This window comes from Sabethes cyaneus, chromosome 2 (genome assembly GCF_943734655.1).
Source record: "Sabethes cyaneus chromosome 2, idSabCyanKW18_F2, whole genome shotgun sequence".
NCBI lineage: Eukaryota > Metazoa > Arthropoda > Insecta > Diptera > Culicidae > Sabethes > Sabethes cyaneus.
The window spans coordinates 58,212,496-58,236,827 of record NC_071354.1 but is presented as its reverse complement, the minus strand read 5'-3'; the positions used below and the strand labels follow the sequence as shown (position 1 = coordinate 58,236,827).

The 24,332-nt window shown below is 40.3% G+C and overlaps 1 protein-coding gene across 1 annotated transcript; it reads right to left on the bottom strand.

Annotated features, from left to right (window-relative positions):
• Positions 1 to 425: 425 nt before the first annotated feature.
• Positions 426 to 11,224, bottom strand: LOC128735464 (trichohyalin). Its single transcript, XM_053829947.1, has 5 exons — positions 10,821 to 11,224; positions 1,697 to 2,884; positions 1,481 to 1,638; positions 1,167 to 1,369; positions 426 to 1,106 (listed from the first exon to the last, which is right to left on the bottom strand). The coding sequence occupies exons 1-5, from the start codon at positions 11,222 to 11,224 to the stop codon at positions 426 to 428; spliced, it is 2,634 nt and encodes an 877-aa protein (XP_053685922.1).
• Positions 11,225 to 24,332: the final 13,108 nt, after the last annotated feature.

Below are 24,332 nucleotides of genomic sequence, written 5' to 3'. Positions count from 1 at the left end.
TATTCATTCAGATTCATCACAATTAATTAGGTTCGATGCTTCTTCTCGCAAAGCTGCGCAGTAAGTTTACGGATTAGTAGCTGCTTTCTATGTAAAAATCGCATTCAAGCAAACTTTGGTGAGATTAGGTCGCTTATTCAGAATAAAATTCGTCGTTCATCAGCACTGTATGTTCATACGAACATAGTCGATTTTTTGGTTCATCCTAAATCTACAGTAAATATATATGATAAATTATTTAAATCGATCAACTTTGCATTGAGCTAGCTTTTGCTGGAGAAAATGGCGATAATCTAGCCCTTGTGCATTTAGTAACTTGATATAATCTTGAGAGCTTTGTAAAAACAATCCAATCGATATTTCGTCAATACATTGTATAACTCGAACGTCAGTCATGGGTTTGCCAAATGATTCGTTGCGAATCACTAGTCCTTCTTGCTTTCTTTTTTATCATCTTCCGCGGTCGTTGCTCTGGTTTTATCCGGAAGCACTACAGCGTCCCCATTTGGGGATCGCTGAGAATCATTTCCGACGGGAGTGCTCGTATGAACTCCGGAGAGCTCGATAGGGGTGTGAATCTGGGAGTGTTGTAAAGAAGCAGCTTCAGCCATCTGCAATCCAATTGTGGCTCCAATTTTTGCGCTGGCCTGGCGGAAGCTGTCACTTAACTTCAATTGAACTACGTTGATACACATCGATGTTAGAGCGAGACCGAAAATCAGATAGAGAATACTGCACATCATGTAGATGGGGTGTTGTGGAACAAAGTCTCCGAAGCCGATGGTGGAAATAGAGATGAACACAAAGTAAAATGCTTCGAAAAACGACCAATTCTCCCAGGTGAAGTAGATGGTAGCTCCAAAGAGCATATACGCAACCAGGATGAAAATGGCGACAGAAATTGGTAGGTTAAACTCATCGTCAATCTCGAAAGTTTCTGGAACCGGAGTGGTTGGAGAATCGCACGTCGGTGGAATCTCATTCGAAGTTGATGGTTGGATGGGTGGTTGATCGTTAGTTTTGGAGTCACTGGGCGGTTGAAGTTCGTTTTCTCCACTAGGACGACGAACCATGTCATAAACTACGTTCAGTCCTTTCATTACCTCCTGAAATATGAAAGAACAATATAACATCTTGTTTTCATTAGTGTTTTGAAAAATTAATACCTTTACTTGTGCCGTTTTTCGTACTTTACGGATCGAACCGGTGTAATATAATCGTCGTACATAAGCCCATAGGAATTTTATACCTCGGGTGAACAGTTTTCCGAAATCTGCCAGCACAATCAAGAATATTGGAATTCCGATAATGGCGTAAATTATCGTTAGCGCCCTTCCCGTGGTCGTGGATGGTGATATGTGACCATAACCTGCAACGAACAAAAGTTTTAGTCAATCTCTCTGTTTTTTCCAATTTGTTCCATGAAGTAATTGTAAAGTAACAGGAACACAATTTAATTTGCTGAAAAAGGTTGAATTACCAATGGTTGATACAACAGTCAGCGAATAGATAACGCCGTTTACAAAGTTCCACGCCGTACTGCCGCTGTAGGTTTTCATCCCGGCATCGAAAGCAATCTGCAGTTCTTCTTCAAATTTTCTCAGTCTAGCCCTAGCTGTCTGTTTCCAGTCCTCTTCCCTTCAAAAAGGTTTAAAAATATTTAAACTCTACAGAATAAAACAATAGTCAGCCATACTTTTGATTGTGACTGGAAAGCCAAAGATGATCGATGAAATCGCGCTTAACCCGTTTGACACCGCATTTGTACTGCGACTCAAACGTTCCCTCCGTAACTCGGAATACAACTCCTCCAACCCCGCACAACATCACCAGCACCCCAAAGTAGAACAAGCATTCGTTCACCTGCAGTCGCAATCGGTTTCTCTCCAAGGGCTTATCGTCTAAGAAATCGAGCCAAAGATCTCTCCATTCTTCGTATATTTCCGTCCAATTGAACTGATCGTCCTCCTTCTCTACATAAACTACCAAGGCTCGTCGTCGCTTTTTCTCCTTGAGATCAATAGCTTTCTTCTCATCAACAGCTACCATTTCCTTTATACCATTCTCATTCACATTTTTTTCTGTGTCAGACTTCTCCTTGACTGTGTCTTCCTTCGCTTCATCGTCCTCCGGTTTAGCAACTTTCCGCTGCGTCAACACAGTTTCATCTTCAATCTTTACTTCTGGAATAATCACTTCCTCTGCTTGTACAACTTCTTGTTTTAGTTCCTGCTCAACAGGTTCCACTTCCGGTGGGAAATCGGACGGCAGTTCTGACTCCGGCTCGGGAGACGTTGCCGGTTCCGGCGTTTTGGAAACCTTCAAGTGTTCAATTTTCGTCGATCTTGGTCTTTTCGGTTTTCGTGGCGAAAACCGTCGCCGAACCGTCGCCAGTTTCTCCTCGTCGCTGGTGTTGTGTCTTTCCTCTTCGCTGCTCGAAGCCGAAGCACTGGACGTCTTCGGGATGATCAGTAGTTTCTTCTTAATCGGTCCCGGTGAAACGGGTGTCTTGGAACGTGTCGGTGGAGCCGGGGGCAAAATCGGAGCCTCAATGCTTTTGGAGCGTTCCTCTTCTTGTTCTCGGTTTCTCAGTTCGACCTGCAGCTTCTGGCGCTGCTCTTCCAACATCTCTTCGCGGTACTTTTCGAACCGACGCAGTCTCATGCGATCCAGTTCGCGCTTTTCCTGTAGAAATTTTAGCTTTTCCAGCTCAAACTTTCGACGTTCGTCATTGAAGCGGGACAGATTAGCCTGAAGCTGCGTTGAGCGTGCTTCATTTTCTCTGCTCCGTTCCGTTTGGTACCGTTCGATACGTTCCCGTCTTTTGCGTACTTCCGTGTCGGAAATCTTTCCCCCATCACTGGAGTCGTCGGTTTTCGGTTTGCTAGAATAAAAGGTGCAATGTTCGATCGATCAGTTTGGTGTCATGGTTGTTTTTTCATCTTTTGTCCTTCTGTTCATCTATAAAGTCGTGTCTGATTTTGTTGTAAAAGCACTCGGTGTCTCGGTATCAAACCACAATCATCTATGGATCATAGACACACTAATTTGTTATGCTACACATTTTGCTGAATTTTGGCTAAGTTAATTTCATTTTTTTTGCAGCTAATCTCAATGAACCCAAATCGAAACTTCAAAACTTAGTTGAATTTCGTTGAACGAATATTATCTACCTCCATTAGGCCTAATTTTCCCGTTCTGTTCCCGTTTCGTATTCGTTTCCATTCTGTTTGGAACTTCATCAATATCTTTGTTTCATAACTTTCTTCTACCGTCCCCCACGTTAATTGTAAAAAACCACCATTTTAAAAATTCTAATTATAAACCTGACCTCATTGAAGGTCAAGACAAAAACACCAGGTTTGTCCATGCAAATGGGTTGATTATACGACCTTTTGAAAACTAAAACCAGACATGCACTCATACATCTCACAGCCTGGTATGTATATCATATTAGAGGGTTTACCTGGAATGCACAATGTGTGTTGTATACACATTATTTGGGTAGTGAATGATAATGAAAGGCGTCAATCTACAACGAGTAATGATAGCGCCACGGAGGAGAGGGGGATAACTAAAATAAAGAATAACGGCTGACAGAACAGCAAAAGAAGACGATAACCGCATGCCCGGTTCAAGAAATGAAGAAGCAAACGTGTTCCCAAGAAGCAAAAACCTGGCGAGATCGCTATTGTCGTCTATTCCGAAAGTCCATCATAAGCACGAGCAGAAGCAGGAGCAAGAACCTAAAGAAAGATACCTAAAGTTAGCAACTCTTCTTACAAAGCGCCAAGACCGAGAATGCCTTGGATGACGCTGTGAAAATGTAAGCCTTGCAATCGGAAGCTAGCCTCCAATATAAGGACTAGGAAGAAGCGCCTAACATTGTTCTGGACATCCTCAACCCCTACCTAGCGCCTCGATGTGACCATACCTGGAAATACTCCAATTTGTACAATTAAGTAGCCAGGCTAGAAGCAGGTACCATTTGCTGTTTTTGCTCATTTGACTATAGCCCCTCGTCGAAACAGAGTTCGGAAAAGTGCTGTATGAGACAATTGTAGAGTAAATTATTATCTGCAATATGGTGTTCAAAAAATGTTAATTTATAAAATTAACAAGAAATGATAATTTATATGCCTGACCGCATTCCCAGGTCAAGACAAAAACACGAAGTTTCATAGGAACGGAGCCTTCAACCCGAAGATCCGCGTTGAGAATCGCGGCTAACACGCTAACGGACAAACAACGTCACGTGCAGTACCTTGTAAGTCGCAAGTGCCTATGGCTGTTAGATTGAAACTTAATTCGGTAGTTCGATTACAATAGGCACAATTTGTGTGTCTATAAATAACCCAACCTACCAGATGGTGGAGTTTGAAAGATACGTCGCACGCTTAATAAAAAGGGTTGTGTAGTCTCCTTTTGTCCAGCGCCTCTATGGTTCAAAGGTACGTTAGTACCAGCGTACCACATGCCTTGGTGGGTATTGTGAGTTCGAATCCAGTTATAATCCCAGATTATAGCTTGGTTCGACCCATGCACCTTCCAGCATTGGACAAAAGATACGAGTCACAACGACTACTTGTTAAGCGTAGCTTAAGGCGGAACCGAAAGTGGCTAACGTTATTGTGTTAGTGCGACAAACACTGTACTGTACATCTCATGTGTTCGTTAAAAACCTAAACGTTTATTTGAATATTGCATTAGTATTAGTAATATATGTCAAATAGCGGAGCTTGCAAACATAAACAGCTGATCCGCAGCCAACCGCACTGACTACAAACATCCCGAAAAAGGGTTTGTTTTCTTTATCAAGGAATTCCGATTCAATCAAAATTAATAGCAGCAACTGAATAATGCATAGGATCACTAGGATGTTTAATTAATCCGCTTGCATCGGATTGCGTTTTTGATTCCTGCGTTTGCGTTTTGTTTGTTTATTTCACTCTAAGCTCATCGATGCGGCGAAAGTTGAAAGCTCTTTAAAAGCTCATTGATGTGACGAAAGTTTAATACTGTGTTGCTGCTTTTTCCGAAATCGCTAGTTCAACGAAATATGTGCGTAACCAAATATCTATTAACTAATTCCAAATTATACATTGGTCGCTTTGAACACGTAATGATCGATATGTTCAGTTAAATTTATTTTCCATTAGCAATTATGTTTTGCTGAGCGTTTATTGATACACAGCAGATCGATAAATTGAATTACAAGTTTTAGGACATTATAACAGCGCTGGAAGCATTGATTACGTGGCAAAAGCGTGCTCTGCCAATACAGATGCATATTTAAGGCGCAAAACAATACATGCTTCGAATGGTAGCCATTTATCCAGCCATCTTTGAGCCACTTTCGGTTTCCCCTTAAAGTGACCAGATTTTTTTTTGGACGAATGCGGGACGGCAAAGGCAATCTACCCTGGACTGAAGATAAGGATTTTAGGTTAAAAATAAATGCATCGAAGGGCAAATACATGAAAAAATAAGGCTCAAACTGACAAGTTCGCGACTCCCACGGACGGTAGCCCGGTATGGCGTCGAACTAGAAGTGGTAGTGAGTTAGTGAGTTCGCATAGTTGGGATAACTTGTGACCGCGAACAACAACACTATTCAAAAGATCCAGCACCACATGCACGCGGAAAAGCCAGCTAATTTTGCTCTTTGCAAAACGCTACGATCAAGAAGCATATGCCTCCGTACGAAGCTGACAATGTACAAAACCTTTATTAGACCAGTAGTTCTTCATGAACTTAAAACTGTGATACTGCTCACGGAGGACATACGCACCCTTACCGTGTTTGAGGCATGTGCTGCGGACAATGTTTGGTGAAGTACAAAGTGAAAGCAGAGAGTGGCGGATGCGTATAAATGATGAGTTATTGCTTAAGGATAAGATGAAGGATTGTTCGTACATTTGACGAAAGTCGGTAGGCTACGATGAGCCGGACACGTCTTCTACGAGCATGCCATACGTGAGGACATCGACAGGAGGACATACGTGCCAGATGGCTCGACCAGGTCGATAGCAGTTTGAGACTTATAAGACGCCTGGGAAACTGGCGACGAGAGACTCATGATCAAATTGTATATTAAAACAGCACGAACCACCCCGACGTTATGCTGAGGACGATGACCGACGGCAGGACATATTGAATGACTTATCAAATCAAATCAACATTGGCGTAGCTAGGAAATTTTCCTGGAGGGGGCCTAGGGGGTGCCTTCCAAAAAAATTTTCATTATGATCCCGTCATGCCGGCTGTCATCGATAGCAGAATTTTGTAGGGAAATACCGGGCGGGCTTGATGAGGGCCCACGCAATTACGGACCAGATGTTTACCATCCGACCCATCCAACAGATCTTGCAGAAATGTCGGGAGTGATACATGCCCACGCATTACATTTATATTACATCTATCGAGACCAACAGGTAGATAATGCACGAACACGGTTTTCCGGATAAACTGACGCAACTGATCAAAGCTACATTGGATCGAGCGATGTATTCCGTAAGCATTTGGGGACACTTTCGAGTTCCGTCGAGGCGTGCAAAGGGTTGGCAAGGTGACGGCTTTTCCTGCATCCTGTTCATCATCGTTCTTGAGGGGGTGTTCCGACGAAAGCGGAGTCTTGGAGGGTTGGGCTAAACATAAATGCGTCGAAAACCAAATACACACAAGAAAGAGGCTCAAAGGAAACAAACACGTGCTTCCCATGAATGCTAATAGCTGTTGACGGCGACGAACTAGAAGTGGCAGATGAGTTGGTGTATTTGGGATTGCTGGTTACCACGGACAACAACAATAGTAAGGAGATCCACCGGCGCATTTGAGCGGAAATCTGGCCTACTTTGCCCTTCGCAAACCGCTATGATCAAGAAGCAAACAACACCATACGAAGAATAGTAGTTCTTTTTAGACTGGAAGCCGACTGCCCACGGAGCGTCCTTGTCGTGTTCGAACGGAAGATACTGCGGACGATATTTGGCAGAGTACAAACTGAAAGCGAAGAGTAGCGGAGGCGTATGAATCACGAGCTACAGGCACTGTTTGGACAGATTCCCATCGTCATCTAGCGAAAGTCAGTAGGCTACGGTGGGCCGGATACGTCGAAGGGATACCGGACGTCAGTGCGACGAAAACAGTTCTCTTCAATAACTGCACCAGCACCAGGAACAAAAAGACTTAACGTGCAAAGATGGCTCGACCAAGTCGAAAGTGATTTGCAATTTCTGAGACCGGGAAATTGGCGACGAGTGGCTCAAGATCGAGTTGAATGGAGACGACTGCTTAAAACAATTTAAGCCGGGATGGCTAGCAGGCTACTGATGGCTACTGACGACGACGACTACTGCGCGTTTGCGATACCTAGCAAAAAAGAAAACATCTTCCAAGTGGGAACACATACATTTTTTCCGGTTTTTAAATTACAATGGGGAAAATTTCTGGAGGGGGCCTGCAGAATTCTGGAGGGGGCCTGGTACCCCAGGCACCCCCTCTAGCTACGCCAATGCAAATCAAATAACAGTTAATCAGATAACAGGGCCGGCAATACATATAAGTGCAGCATATTTAAGGTCGCCAGTTATTCAAATTAAAAACAAACTCCGTTAGTTTGCTGAGCAATCGTTCAAATGAACGGCGGTCCACGGTACAACAAAGTTATTTTGAGGCAAATTAATACAAAATATGCATAAATTTTTCAGTTGAATGCACTTGTTTCAACAATAATTCATAAGTAGGAGACCGTTCCTCTGAGCGTTTCAACATTCAACTGGCACGATTAAAACAATTATCAATGCGGGACACTTTCCGGGACGCTTGGTAATCCGGGACAAGCCATCCAAATCCGGGACAGTCCCGCACAATCCGGGACGTCTAGTCAGCCTAGCGTAGCTACTAATACCCCCCCACATTGATAGAAGCCAAGAAGAGTGAGAAGGCCCCATGATTAAATGGAACTCTAAACTTAGCTTAAAAACCTGGATACGTTCGTAATCGCGTTACAGAAATGCATCGATGGAAGTAACTTATTCAGTTGCTAGCGAAATCGGGACCACCTCTCGGAGATCTCTCAGCCTAGAAGCCTGGATATAGTTGTTAAACTGGTAGAGAGCGTAATCTACTATACAAGAGTCTTATTCCGTCTGCAAAGAAATCCAGACCGCTGACAGGATGACATGTTTCGGTAGCAAGAATCGCAGCTTATACAGATATAAATGTCCTGGCTAAAGGTTCAGGGCCACAGCTGACAGTGGCAAATTAGTGTACAAATGTAAGCAAAAGCATAAACAAATTATGCCAGATTGCAGTCAAGAGAAGCATCAGTAACGTAGTTGCATCTCATAGAGTAACATAGTGTTAAAGGTACATTTAGGCGTTACGGTCGTGCATTCAAGTTATCTCCGTTATAGTGAATCTAGGTTCCCAGGTAACAATTTGGGTTTTATTACTTTCTAATGATGGCATTTAAGACCAAAATTAGTCTTCAAGACCACCATAAGAGTACAATAAAACTCACATTGTTGCTTAGGTTATCACAGCAAAAAAAAGTGTTTTTTCGCCGAAATTATAGAAAATTACATTGGGTACCTACGATTCGGTCTCAGTTAGACACGAACTACGCACGCGAGCTACAGCTAGTCCAATATAGACTTACTAAGTACACGAACAATGAGAACGCAATTCTGCAGAATGCAGTTCTTCAGGAAAGGCAAGCCTACTGTGGATGCACATTCGAACAGTGCTGGAAGCTACGAAAACAGCGCAGAAACAACAGAGAAGAGGAAATCGCTATCGTCCAGTGGTCACCTTAGACGTACAGAAAGCTTCCTGTTGGCTTCGTGTATATTTTAACAGGAATTCAGGACCGACTGCTGATCGAAAAAAACAGGGAATCTATAATAGCGGTGGGCGTTTCTTAGGTCTTCGTCCTCAGTTTGACGTTAAGAAATGCGATGCATGACGTAGTATTGAAGCTGAACTTTCTCATGAACCTGAAGATTGTTGTCTCCTCCTTCCAGCTAGGGTGCTCACCATGGTTGTCATAAGTTCTGTAGATGACAGGATAGCTGGCGATAGCGCATCATAAAAGGAAGACGTGGCAAAGATTAACATCCGAAAGGCAGTGCAGCAAGTGAAAACCGTGTTCGTGGAATTAACCATTGACTCGTACAGTGAAACACTTCGGAGCGATATATTCAACGACTGAATAAACTTCAATAGTCACGTGGATTATGCCTGTAAGAAGGCGGCAAATGCGATTATAGCGCCTATAAAAGTCTTACAGAGCATTTCGACGATAGTTTGCAGCAAGAGAGCAAGAGGAAGCTCCTGGCTTGTGTTACCACGTCAATAACAGTTAGCTATTGCAATCCATACTGGATTGCATGTGCACGTGCATGTTGATGGCCCTGAGAATGCTGAGTGCTTACCAAACCATTTCACTGGACTCAGACTGCGTCAATGCCAGAATGATCTCGATTCAATTGGTATTAGAGGAGGATCAATAGAGCTACAGAGAAAGAGACATCCACGGAGTTATGAGAAGAACATTGATCGACACCAAGTGAAAGTGGCTAGGGGAGTAGAACAATGCGTTGAATACATCGGCTATTCCCGAACGTGTTCTAGTGAATGAATAGGAAGCATCTAACTTCCTCGACGCCCTTTTTCTGTCTGGAGTTTGCTGACGTCGAAAAGAAACACCGGATCACGTTCGGTGTTGAGCAGATCCAGCCCCTCAGATTTCTCAAGCCCACGAATTTTCAACCTTGCTTCCAATTTTACAAGATAAAATATGATTTGGCTTATTTTTATAATCTAATCTAATACATTACTTTTGTACAATCAGTTTTATAATTTGAATAGTGTCTTATATTTTAAAATGACATAGATAAGATTTAAATTTAAAAATAATTATCAGCATTGAAGGTTTCAAACATTTTAAAAAGAATGGCTTATCCTATCTATTTAATGTTTAAAATTTAATTGTTCCGTTACCTTCTACGAAAGGTATCAAAACTGCTATATCCCAACAATTATATGAGAGTTGGCCGAAATTAAAAACGTATTATTTGCTAATATTAAACCAGCTAGCCACCCAAACGAGCATGCTTTTGGCAATATTTGGTGAGCATGTTTTATCTTTAAGATCAACAGCATATTATATTACTGGAACCTTCTCACGAATTTTACTTTGTGCAAAAAGCCAACCGACCAAAAACTACCATCGGATGCGTAAGTTTGCTTGTCTTTTCATTACAAATGAAATTAGTAGTTGGCACAAATGAAAAACATTTTTGTGTTTAAGGTCTAGATTATTTTTTACAAAATAAACAACACAAGTATGAGAACGGTCGGACGGTAGAAATGGAGAATACTGTTTTACAAGCATGAAAATGCATAGTTGAATTCAAAGCTTTCCGGTTTTTACGTAAATCTGTAACTCATAACTAAAAAGAAACCTTATAGTTGTATAAGTCCCCTTCCAAATATTATGATCCGAGTCACACTAATTTTGACAAAAATGGTCTCCACGAAGATTAATAAATTCAATTAAAATTGGCTTAAGCATCAGATCATTGCATGACTGTTAATTTTTCAAATGTTTACGAAAAATGGCAAAATAGCACCCAACAAGCCGTTAACGGTCAGACGATTTGACAAAATGCCAACAGAACCGCTTGTGTCGCATTTACAACCACGTAGGTATGTGTGTTCTAAACGGTCGCGTCACCTATAAGTCATGTCACACGCCGCATTCCCGGCATGTTTTCCGGGCGGCCTTCTCACACACTCAGGCCAACGCAACATACCGTGAGGTGAGACTCTTTTTGGCACGACGCAACAGCGAGAAAATTTCCGGACTGCTTGGCACCTCCTCACTGTCTCGTGGAACCGACCGGCTGCGAGGGGCTGCCGCCGCCAGTTTTTTGTCCTTTCGGCTGAGAATTTTGTTTCGATGACTGCTGTAATCCATGGCCCTTTCGATGAAACTTTTCTTTGAGCCCTTGACCGATCCTTGCGGGCTAGAATCTACGGTACTACGGCCTGTGCTTTTATTTTCCGAACCGCTTTGCTCATCGGAAGCTTGACTTTGGCTGCCGTAACTGTCGGCCGTTCCATCCCGCAGCGACGGATCCGGTGTGGATTCTCTCATCTGACGGGCCGCTTTCCGTCGCCTACGTGCCACGACTGGCACATCCGATTTCGAATCCATCTTACGTTAGTAGATCGCCGTTCGTTAGTTCCCTTTTTAGCACACTATTTCGAAATCACTACAGCTCTCGCTAATTTAATCACTGTTAACCTAAATATGGATATGGAAAGTTTTCATGCATCTTAAAATTAAACTCGAATTTAAACTTCACATTTCACAACCGTTCATCAGTATTGTTTGCGAACCACACATCATTGGGAACGGAAGAACCATTCCCAGTTCCGCCAGGTGTCCGGGGACAGCACAGAATTTTTACACTTTCTAGTCCATTTTAGGACAAAACGGGAAAAATTTCTCTCCCGTGTGGCCGCACAGCACTAGTAAAACACAGGTCCGTTCGGGACCGCTGCTCGGAAAATTCTGAGCGAACCGAGCTAAAAATAACGACATTTTCCAACACAACCATCAGCCGACCGGCGAAGTGCGGATTTTTCAACGTGCGAGAGAGACACTCGCTTTGTGGTGGCGCTTTTCTACGACTTCGAGATGGAAAGGAAAGCAGAGAAAAATATACAGAAAATAGGTAGATTGAAAATTGTTGAAAAAGTTGAAGTAAATTTGTATAATTTGTAAAATTTATGTAAAGTAAAATAACTGATCTATATAAGTATCTATTTTCTATCTTTTTTCCTATCATTTAAAGGCATAAATTGACAAAATTTTATCATGCTAATACAGTAACTGAAGCAAATTGCAGATCTGATTTGCAGAGCAAGCATGGAATTAGTATCAGTTGATGCTAAATCGCAATGCATTGGCATTGGCAGTCGATTCAATTTTCCAGCAGGAATCAAAACATGTTTGTTTTTATCCATTTCCTTCTCTGCGGTACATCCGCCAACAGCAGTGGGAGAACGAACGATTCTTGGCGCAATGCAGAAAAACCGCAAAAGACAACTCATTCAACAGTTTTAGCCTGTGTTTGTAGTAGCACACCAGTTAACACTTCAAGTAATGCTGTGGCGTTATGCGTGTAGTTTCTAAATGGGGAAACCATATGATTTTAGCGAGAAAAAAATGCTGCCACTCAACCGGTGAAATGCTGTTGGCCTGTTGCTCAGCCGCTCGGATACTTTTCTATGTTATATGAAACATTTTGTATGTTGCAGACCGAGAGTTAGTAGTAAAAATTTAAATCGTGTCATGTTTGGATCCCTTCCGTTTTCCACAGAAATAAGATAATGCTTGAGGACGATAGACAAGCAGTGGGTCCATCAACTTTGGACAAGGTTAAAACAGCAGCTAAAGAGCTGAAAACGGCAAAGCAGCCGGAAAGCATGGCATCCCCGCCTATTGAACTCTTGCACATCCTGTTTCATAGACTGAGGCCGTTGTAGGGAACCTTTGTTGGCGAATACCAATGCGGTATTCGAGAGGGACGCTCCACGACGGACCAAATGTTCACCTTCCGCAAATCCTCGATAAATTTCGAGAATTCAACTTGTAGACTCACCATTTGTTTATAGACACTTCAAGGCGGCGTACGATTCAGTTAAATGAAATGAGCTGTAGCGGATTATGCTTGAACATGGTTTTCCAGTAAAACTAACTAGACTGATACATGTTTACGCTTGATGAATCAAAATCAAGCGTCAGAATAGCGGGGAGTCAACAGACTCGTTTGTGACGTTAGATGGTTTGAAGCAAGGTGACGGGCTATCGAATTTGCTATTCAATATTGCATTAGAAGGTGCTATTCAGAGGCGTGCAGAGAAGCGGTACCATCATCACGAAATCTCACATGCGTCTAGGGTTCGCAGATGATGAGGTAGCTGCGAGAATAGGGCGCCCTTCGGGTGTTGAAACTACGGTGGTGATAGATGGCGATACTTATGAAGTGGTCGACGAATTTTTTTACCTTGGTACGTTAGTGACCTGTGACAACGATGTGAAGTAAAAAGGCCGGTAGTTGCTGCCAACAGGGTCTAATACGAATTACGTAGACCGCTGAGGTCCCGTAGCCTGCAACTCCGTACGAAACTCGCGCTCTATAAAGTGCTTTTCTTGCGGAGGTACTCTACGACCACGAAGCGTGGACGTTATTGAGCGTTTTTGAGCGTAAGATTCTGCGATCAATTTTTTGTGGCATATTAGAAGGTGGAGTGTGGCTCAGGCGCATGAACTACGCGATTTATCAAGTATACAATGATGCGGATATTGTGAAGCGAATGAAATACGGCAGGTAACAGTCGGTTGGCCACGAAGCAAAAATGCCGAATGAAAGACCAGCGAAAACAATATTCAGCACAGAGTCCGACAGCAGTCTTTGACTTCGAGCCAGGCCCCGTACCCGTTGGATGAGCGCTTTTGACGAGGATGTTCGAACAGCGAGTGTTAGGGGCGACTGAAGAGTGGCATTCCAAGACCGAGAAGCGTGGAGACGACTCCCAAATCCGGTTCCATGGACAATGGAAACTGTAAACAAAAATGTGTTCATAAGCTGCGTTACCTAAGGTTAAATCCAAAATTTCGGTGGCAAAATTACTCCTACTAGTTAGATAGGCGCGCGGAATTTTCCTTTCTCAGCAAATTATCTTTCTCAGCAAAAGCAATTATCTTTCATTCTACGGTCCATAGTAATAACTTCAAACTTCAAATATTCTAGAGCAACAACGATGAGAAGATGCAGCTGCGTAAGTTATGAAATAGCAGAGCTTGAAAAGAGTTACGGACTTTGAAGATATACTTTAATATACTTTGCGTATTTAAACGCCTACTACTCGTTAAGGTCAGGGTTACCAGTTTCTGTAAAGCAAGTAGACGCAAAGATAGTAGAGCGTCAGTAAGAAAGCCACCAAAAAGTTTGGCAAAGCACATCACCAAAAGAGACAAGAAGAAGAAAGCGCGCAAACTTATGCGCTTGTTGTTGCCTGTTGAATTTGCTAACGACGCAGTTTTTGAGGCTGTCATAAAGCACGCATGTTTAAAGTCAGTGTTGTACGCTAGAGTTATGGTAATGAAACAACCGATCCTTTTAAGGGACAACACATAATGCTTGAAGGGTTTATTGAAGTTTCTTGCCCGTCCGAAATTATAAAGCTATTGCAAAGATACCACCCAGGGGGCTAGGGGGGCTCCGTAGCCGCAAGGTTACCGAGTCTGCTTTGACAAGCGAGTGGTCGTGGGTTCGAATCTTAGTAGAATCAAGCCATTCGATGTCAAGTGACTTTAGCATGGGTTTATTCTCAGGCCCCTCCATTTACCCTTCCTTCGTGCTGAATTCTATATTTACCCTCGGAAGCCTCTTGACAGTGCAAATGTCCCTCCTATAGTTAAGTGTACTGGTCAGAGGTACGAATGAGTCCTCGCCAGGGACGGCTATAATATGGGATAGTGCTGACAGCGAGGAATAAGTGGGTAAAGTAGATCAAGCTTTGAAGGAAGGGTAAACCCCAATACACGCAAGCACGCATACAATTTAAAATAAGCATATCGCTCACTCAATAGCGATTATAGCAAAAAGAAATGCAGTGCAGGTCATACAGCAAACACTCGGGCGATATTACAATAGATCAACTATACTGGTCGCAGTAATGAGTCCACACATGGAAAAAAAAGATACCACCCAGTGTACAGCGTCTAATGCTTCAACGAGGCAAAAGCTTGTCGGGTTTTTCGTCGTAACTAGCTATAAATAGCGTGGAATAAGTTTTCTCGTTACCATGGCATATTCTGCCAATTTCAAAACGTCAACAGCCTAAGTGAACTCTTTATAAAAGCGTTTTCAGTGTTCTCTTGTACTAGACCGTAGAAAAGTTTTGTTAAATATATAAAATTTTCACTTTTGCACTTTTGCTTACTGCATTTTAACCAAGCATAATATGCAAAAGTGGTGTATGGAGCATTCGTGGAGCTAGTAATTATCTACAATATTGCTGGAGAAAGTAAAGTATTATAATTAGTATTTACGTACAGCTGTAGAGTTACAATGCCGTTGGTAGCAAAAAAACGCTCGCACGATAAATAACAAAATGCATAGCAATGCATACAGCAATATTGTAGATCATAACTAATTCTACAAATACCCCATGATGAGTCCGGAACATTTGGTTGGAGAGTAGGAGTTACATATCATGCCGTTTCTCTTATCGATCGGCTCTGCCAATATTAAAATAATTTCCCACACCCTCCAAATGCATCATCCAGAGCGTCCTTTTCAGGGTCACGAAATTGCGAACTTATAAGAAGCAGGAGCAGCCAAACAAGAAGCATCGATCAAGCCCAGAGTGCGACAGCTGTACGATGCTTGCTGGGAAGTACATTATTAGAGACTATGGAGTATATGGAGTATACGTGAAATTCGACTATAAATCCTTGCCATGGCCACAGCAGTATACGGTACGGCAAGTATTATACCAGTCTGAGACATTCTCTCAGGTCGAAAACTTTGGTAAAAAGGCTATGATAAGCTATTTGTAGCTGCGGTAAAAATTCATCGCCGTTCATAATAACTATGTCATGGAATGCTTACAAACCCGATTTGCAGCCATATGGATGCTGTTGGCTTCTAGCCAGATTTAGTATTTAACCATTATGCGAAATCAACGGTAGAGTGGAATACCTCTAAGCAGGTTTGGCATGCTCTTTTCGAACCTCAGCCAGGCGCAATTTGAAAAAGCGGTATATGATGCATTTGTAGAGCTAGTAATTATCTATAATATTGCTGAAGAAAGTACAGTTTTATCTGTTATATTCACGGCGTAATAGGGTTGCAATGGCGTAATAGGGTAGCAAATGAAGCGCTCTTAAAACGCCATAAATATAAAAGATAAAACTTTACTTTCTTAAGCAATATTGTAGATACATGCTCAATAAATGCCACATTCTAGGAAACATGTCTAACATTTCTCTTTCTGATTTTCGTGCTACGTCCATACTTTCTGAGACAGTCTTTAGGCTAAATGAACTAGAGAGTACATATGCGAATACGTGACCAACAATTATAGCATTTGGTAACAAAATTTTGCGACAATACAAAGGCCAAAAACTCAAGAGGTGAAATGGTAGAAGAAGGGTTTTTAATAAAATCACGAGTTGCTTCCGGCTTACCGAATCAAATACAGGTAAATTGACAAAAACTTTAATGAAGGTGTGTGACATCTTTAAATATGACAAGAAAAATGTAACCAAAAAACAGTTAACATGGAATGAGTCAGGCGGTGTATTCTGAGGGTAAAACTGAAAAACTCTGAAGAAATATTTTCAATTTTACCTACTGTCGTGGATGATAAAGTAAATCAGCACGATAAGGCCCTAATGCCGATTATTAGGGTAAATGCATCGTATTGCGTGGTAAAAAAATACAATGTATTCGTATTAGTGGCATCGCTGAAAAAATTGTATTTTGCGACGGAACTTGTCATGCCAGTGGAACCCACAATCGATCAATGGTAACGGGTTTTTCGCATTTTTGCAAGCATTGAATTTGACCGATGTGTGGTTTCAACAAGACGGCGCTACCTGCATCACAAGACGCAATACAATAGACTCATTGCAAACCCAATTTGGAGAGCAATAAATTTTTCCGCCACCTGTAAATGACCTGGAAATGCCGCTTAAATTGTGTGCTTTAACACCTCTAGACTACTTTTTACGGGATAACGTAGAGTCTCTCATCTATACGAATAGACCAGCTACGAATGAAATCCTAAAAGATAACACTACAGTTTAGTTTAGTTTCTATAATTTGCAGATATTGTTCCCTCTACCATTATAAACGAGAAATTAGTTACTTATACGCATTGGCTCGTTTAGATGCTTCGTTCTCGAGAAAAACATTTGCCTCAGTGTCATGAATCACGTAATCGTAAGAAGGTTTCGCCATGAAAAAGTTGCAGTACTTCATGGTTGCTCTCTGCATGCTATTCTGATCTAGAACCACATCACGTGCACTACGAGATAAGCCCTTAAATTACTGCTTGCACTCGTGAAAAAGCGGTTAGCAACCGCTCATACGTCAGCTATCTAATCTACAGTGCTAATCCTGTATTCCCTAGCTCATGCGATGAATTATTGCTACGCTCGGTCCCACGTAAATAACACAAAATATGGCAAAGAATGGTTAATTTTTCGTGACCGACCGTGATATATCACGATACAAAAGACGATTTTTCCAATCAAATTTCACTTTCTGCAAATTTGTTGTAAAATAACTGGCATTAATGTTAGTCTGGAGAGCATAGTGCTGAACATAGCAATGAAATCGATTAAGGTTGGAGTTCCGCAAGGCTCCATTCTAAGATCAACATTATGAACTGCGACTGACGTTAAAACTCTTTCTGGCATTTTTAAATGTTTACATAAAAAGAAGTATTCGGCGCTAAAGATGATCGAACATTGAATTGAATATTAATTTTTCTTCTTCTAAATATTTTACCAATATTGAGGCCAATTTTGAGGCATAAATCTTCCACACGTTTGTAAGGACTATATTGCTCGAGCCAAAGTGCTGAACCATTATTTACTAATATATTTTTCATTAAAGGCCAATCTAATGTGGTTCTTTAAGGATTAGTTCGAATAAGAATCGAATCGAATAAGAATCAGTGAAGATAGAACCAAAAGTGTAATTAAAATTATCCTAATTTTTTATGTCGAGGACGTAGAGGACGTTAAGGAAAAAATACTATTAATGAAATTAGATAAAATTAACCAAAATAATATGTAAAAATAGCTTTCAAGTGAAATTCGTCTATTTCATACCCACGATACTGACTCACATAGCTTGACATATGTTCCCGTCCTGAAATAGTTCAAACAACATTGTGATTTACGTACCGCAAATAACAAAACTCAGTTGCTTAACTAATGTTTTGCATATCTTAGAATTAGCTAAGTGTCATAAACGCTACCAGACTCGATTGCGAATAAACAGAACGCCTTGCTCGACAGAATTCGGTATAAACACACTAATGACTTGACATTTGTTTTTCTAGTGGACAAATATAACGTACAGACACCTTGTCAAGCGCTTGAAAGGCCTTGTCTTTTTTCTGGATGCCAAGATTTTATTCTCACTCCTTTAAATATCACGTCATGTGAGATATTAAATCTGCCACCTGTTCGGTCTGCTTTCGCCGGCGATCGGCATCGACGTTGACCCAGTTCGCGGCGGCTCAATAATGGGTGAACGTGACCGATGAAACAAGGCCGGCATTTGATATCACTCGTAAACGATAAGCCAACTTCCATTAGGAAGCGCAAACAAACGTATGCTAAAAAGGGCATTACGTAAGGCATTTAACTTACCGATGGTGGTATAAATCGTTCCGCAATAGAATACCGCATTCCAGAAGGACCAGGTCTTTTTATTCTGCTTGTTTTCGAATGAACCTTGCTTGTACGCCTCGTACAGCACGGTGCTGTATTCCTCCACCAGGTTGATAGCTCGACCTTCCCACAAATCCGGATCGGCGTTCTGTGCGGTGCGAAAACGGACAAAGTGTAAATGAGTAGCATGAACGACGCGACTACTTGTGTCTTACAATTTAATTTAGAGGACCATTTAATCTTACACTCGTCACTGTCACTGTGTACCGACTTACCTCAAGCTTCTCCCGATCCATCGCCAGTACGCGAAGATTTTTCGCCAGAATCTTCTTCGCATGGTTAACGTTCGTTTCCACCTTTCGTTCGTGCGTTCCTGGTGGCGGGGAAAAATGAAAGAGAAAACACACGAGAAAAAAAGGAAAAGTGAGTAATTGGTGGTGATATTTTTTACATTTGATGCATGGAAACGTCGGCAAAAATTAGCTCGATTATTCCATTGGAAAATGTTGCTTAATTAAATTTGGATGCGTAATGCACCTTTGGGATACCTTTGGGACTTGTAGGCGAGCAACAAATTAAACTGTAGATCTGTGTTTCATAAAATTTTCCAAACGACGCCCACAGGTATGGGTACGTACGTTTCGAAACACCCAACAAAATCCAGAATTGCTTCGACGGAAAGCACGTCTCAGCACGGTGCACTGCACCGAGCAGCAGTGACTGACGCAATGAAATTATCAATGGATTATAATGTACTGTTTGTTTATCGACCGAAACTAATACAACAACAATAAATAGCACATCTGTTCCGCTCAATTGGGAAATCATAAAATCGAGCTTAGAATCACATCCCGTTGAAGGGAACCGCCAAAGATTTTACCCGCTTCCAAAGTGGCGTGCCAAAACCTTGATAAATCATCGGTGACGTCGTAATCGTCATAGTCGATGTGTTGCTCCAAAACAGTTTTCCGTGATATTTTTCCAGTTAGAAATTTTCACGAACAGTCCACCAAACCACCCAAAAATCGCGAATCAAAATGCAGTTTTAGGTTTTCTACATAGTTTATGACCATTGATCCGGAGATTCAAAACAAAATAATGCGCAGTTTTCCAAAACAGTCCCACTATGAGTCCATTTTATTCAACCGGCCAACAATAATAGAGTGGAAAAATAAATTCGTGACATTATTAGTAAATAAATCCTCTCGCGTTCATGCAACTGCACAACAGTGACTCCGACGACGACCCGTCGGTTGCCATTTTTAAACGCACATATTTTTCCCAGAACCATGGCCTCCCGCCGGTAGAGATGTGTAAACCGAATTTTGAGCCGTTAAAAAAATTCAATGCAAAAAATGTAAGAATGTTAAGGGAAATAAATTGTAGTTTATACATAGACAGCAAGAGTGCGACGACTGGAGGTAAACAACATTGGTATGTATAGGGTAGACGCTCCATTAGTTGCGCAGCTAGGCACAATGTAATTTCTTTTTTCTTGTTTATTGAGGTATATGCTTCAATTTATGCTTGTGGGGTATAAATTTATCAAACACAAGGTATTTGTCACAAGGCAAGACAGTTGCATTCGTTGTACGAGAAGTTTTATAAAGAAAAAAATGAATTTTCCGATTCAATGATATTGTACCAACAGTTGCACTAATGTTCCCTTAATTAAGTTCGGTGTTCCTTTAATTGTGTTATACCGTATACATTGCTAGATTGCTAGGTGAAAAAACATTGCAGCGCAACTATAGAAATGAGCGCCTATAGTTGTTCGCTCCTACTGCGCCTATAGTTGTGTTAGATTTTAGGAAATCGGCATTTTAGCAAATAATACTTTAATTTTAAATGGTGTAAGAACTTGTTTTATATAATGAACTTAATTGTTTTATTTAAAATGCTATGGTGACGAAAATATGCATTAATAATGAATAGTAGCGCAACTATTGGTGCTACCTCAACGGTTGGATCAACTACCCTACTTGTAGCTCATCACTTGTCGGTAGTAAATTATAACCGAATTTGACGGTCAGTGTGTTTATTTACGGGGGAAGCGTAATAAACAGAAATGACAACCTAAAATGTTGCGTCTATTTATAGGGGTATAGGGGTATAGGAATGCTATTTTTAAAAAAACTCTGCACCACTTGTGTAACTTAAGCCATACGTAAACTGCATTCTTTGAAAACATTTAAGCTTAGACTTGCTCTTCCATCAGGACGACGTTTTATCGACAGAATAATTTATTTCAAATAGTCGAACTTGTTGTATTTGACATGAAACAACTCTTGTTGTTGTCTTGTTTTGAGATATTCCTTCAAAACAGCGTGATGTTAAGTTGTAAAATACAAGACAACAGCTCTGTTAAAAAAATACATATTTAAAGAGTCAGGAATCATATTCAACCAATTTGAATAATTAAGAGACAAAATTCAATAATTGTTGATTTAAATGACCAAAATTCCACTGACACAAGCCATTACTTAGATTACAGTTCCAAATAAACACTTGCTGAGTTTCATGCTGCTAACATTCAATTATATTTGAAACTACACAAATGGTCAGGCAAACAACATTTATGTTACGAGCGCCAACACTACTTATTCGCTAGAATATGACAGTGAGAGCAAACGGAATGGTTAGATATTGCATTTTATTTACATACTTCTATGGGAATGCTCACCTGAAATGTTATTATAATCAGCTTCAGTGTCCAATGAAAATAACTCAGCGTTTTCAGCTTCTCCTGTTAGTGACCGATGCAGTTAGGTGCAGAAAACAATAATTTGGACCATCAGTGCTACTACATTTAGCAAATTTTTGTACAGCGTAAAGATTATTGCAACATTACATTTGTCTAAGAGAATTGTGGATTAGTTTTCCTTTATATCACACTAATAGGTTGTTAAAAATTCATGCAAACCTTCAAAAACTGAACCATGACACTAAAATAAATGGATGTAATTCTTAGCGAAGGTAGCAACTAAGCAACTAAGCGACATGCTTATCAATAAATTAGAAAAAGAAATGCGCGCGTGCCTTAAGATAAGTTATTTTAATTCTTAGATCCAAACAGAATTCAACAAGATTTAACTTATAACCACTACAGTCGTGCTCAGGCTGGGACACACTAGAGCAGATGACCCACTTTTAATAAAAGAATTATTTTAAAACCTTTTGACTTTTGACTTTTGACTTCTGACTTTTGACTTTTGACTTTTAACTTTTGACTTTTGACTTTTGACTTTTGACCTTTGACTTTTGACTTTTGACTTTTGACTTTTGACTTTTGACTTTTGACTATTGACTTTTGACTTTTGACTTTTGACTTTTGACTTTTGACTTTTGACTTTTGACTTTTGACTTTTGACTTTTGACTTTTGACTTTTGACTTTTGACTTTCGACCTTTGACTTTTGATTTTTAGTCGTCAACTTTAGACCTTTTAATTCTTGATTTTTGATATTTTATTTAAAATTTGTCTAGACTTTTGACTTTTGGCTATGATGTATGTATATATGTATGTATGTATGTATGTATGTATGAATGTATGTATGTATGTATGCTTATATGTGTCCATGTATTTGCAATTTTGGAACTTTGCAAATTTGAAATATCAAGAAAAGTGAGAAATATTTCATTCGTCATTTTATTCACTTACTGTTGCTCGCAATCGGACTATACAAGCAGAAGCAAAGAAAAACAGTTGATTTAATCATATAGGAATAGTGGTGTATAGGGTTGAAAATGTTTATGAGTAGATTTTCCCAAATAAATTTATACAAATTTCAAACAAATTTTGCGCATGTGGGACCAACTATCGAAAAAGGCAACTGAAAAACGATAATGTTTCCCAACCTCAAGCATGCTTATGGCGCTGCTTTTACACTATTTCTTTTATCTCCTCTAGTTTCCTTAACCCTCTAACAGGCAACAACGTAAAAACGATGAGATCAAGTTCATGAAAATACATACAAAAGAAGCTCAAGTTTTGTGCAAAACTAATTATCTGAAGAAGTGTCAGCTAAGGAAAAGCCCAATTTCTCTGTTTCGTTTTTTATATCTAATGCTCTACCCAGTTATGTTTTCATCTAAGATATATTACATAATTGTAGTCAAGCATTTAAATCACTTATAGAAAAATTTTGAGGTCAATCTTTTTGTTCTAGATATCCTTTTTTTTCAAACGTGAAAAAGGAAATATTCGCGCAATAATTATTTTTGTAATTATGCAGAATTCTTGTTTTTGATAGATGATCATTTTTGAGCGCATGGTCAGAAAGCTGTGGTGAAAATATCAAGTTATTTGTACATAAAGTTTTCATATGAACATTTCACATTTTATATGAACACATTTTTCATGTTGTCAACTCTTATGTTGCTCTGAAGCTCCAAAAGTTAAGGCCATCTACAGATCTTTTGTGTTTACATACATGTTTAAATCACTTGAATATAAAAAAAGAAGGTGTTGATAAAGTAAATTAAATGACGCTTACAAATATTTCACATCCTAGGAAAGAAAATATGATTATTGCATGCAGTACGTTCTTGTGAATTTTACTATTAAATAAGGATTTTGAGGACTAAGGAACTGATGTTTAAAAATAGAGTCAACTTAATTATAGATATTCCTGAGAAAATAAAAAATAATGATTGTTGCAGTAGAAAGGCTAGGTCACACCGCTAGGTGGATTAATTCGGGTTTTTTAAAAAAAATTGCATTAGTGGTCGCCAGTTTTGCTCTGTGTTATGTGTTTACGGCTTTTGAACTATTTATTTTTGCTTAAACTATTAGTTTTTTACTATTTTTGGGGTTATTTTGAAATAATGAACATCTTCATGGCACCGATTTCGGAATGGAAAATCAGCTCTGGTATCGTTACCAGCGATCTCAAAGGGATTTGTTTCGATATAAGACAAAATTGTCTTATATCGAATTGTCCTATATCGAGGTTGTTTTATAACGAGGCTGTCTTATATCGAGGTATCTCTGTAGTTTTCGGTAATCCTTATAAAGCGAGACAAAGCCTGTTTTACGTTTTTGACCACCCTATTCCTTCCCTTCAGATATCTCTTCTTGTCGTCCAATTTGTGTCCAGGGTTTGTAGCAAGCCAGTTGATTGTAATGGAACGTTGCGAAGCTCGAAAGCCATTAATATATTTATGCATTAAAAAAAGTGACTGATTTAAGCGATTTTTCATGCGATTACCCTGCCTACTAAATCCACCTATGCATCACTCAGCAAACTTATTGTGTATAAAAAACTGACAGCCTTATGAGTTGATTACCAACAGCCATGGCGAAAATAGTCAAGCAACTACGCTCGATATTTTGTTCGTACTGCCAGCTCCACCCCGGAGCAAGGTTGCCAATAGTATTTCTCGAAAATCTGACAAATACGAATATTGATTATTTGGCAAAAATCTGGCGATCAATTTGACCGGTGGAAGGACTGTTTTCGGGAACGTCAACGCTGAAATAAGACTTTGTTTGGAATAAGAAGTGATGATCTTTTTGAAACAAAGAGAAACGGAAATTCGGCCAACATTTGGCATATTTCCAAAAATTTGGAAGCTTTTGAGCTTCATCTGTTTGTCTGGCGTGCAATAAAAAATCTAGCAAATTGCAAATTTTTCTGGCATGATGGCAATCTGAGTGAAGAAGTTAGGCATCGTGAGGCACTTCATGTTCGCCCTGACCTGAAGTGCAGCAGAAGCTGAAGACACAACCGAGAGCAAGGTGAATTTATCGTCCGCACCTTGAAGTCGAGAAGTCGGAACAACCGGGCAAATAGTGAAGCGTCAATCGTGGTCGGCCGGGTCTGAGCAGCAGACAATCA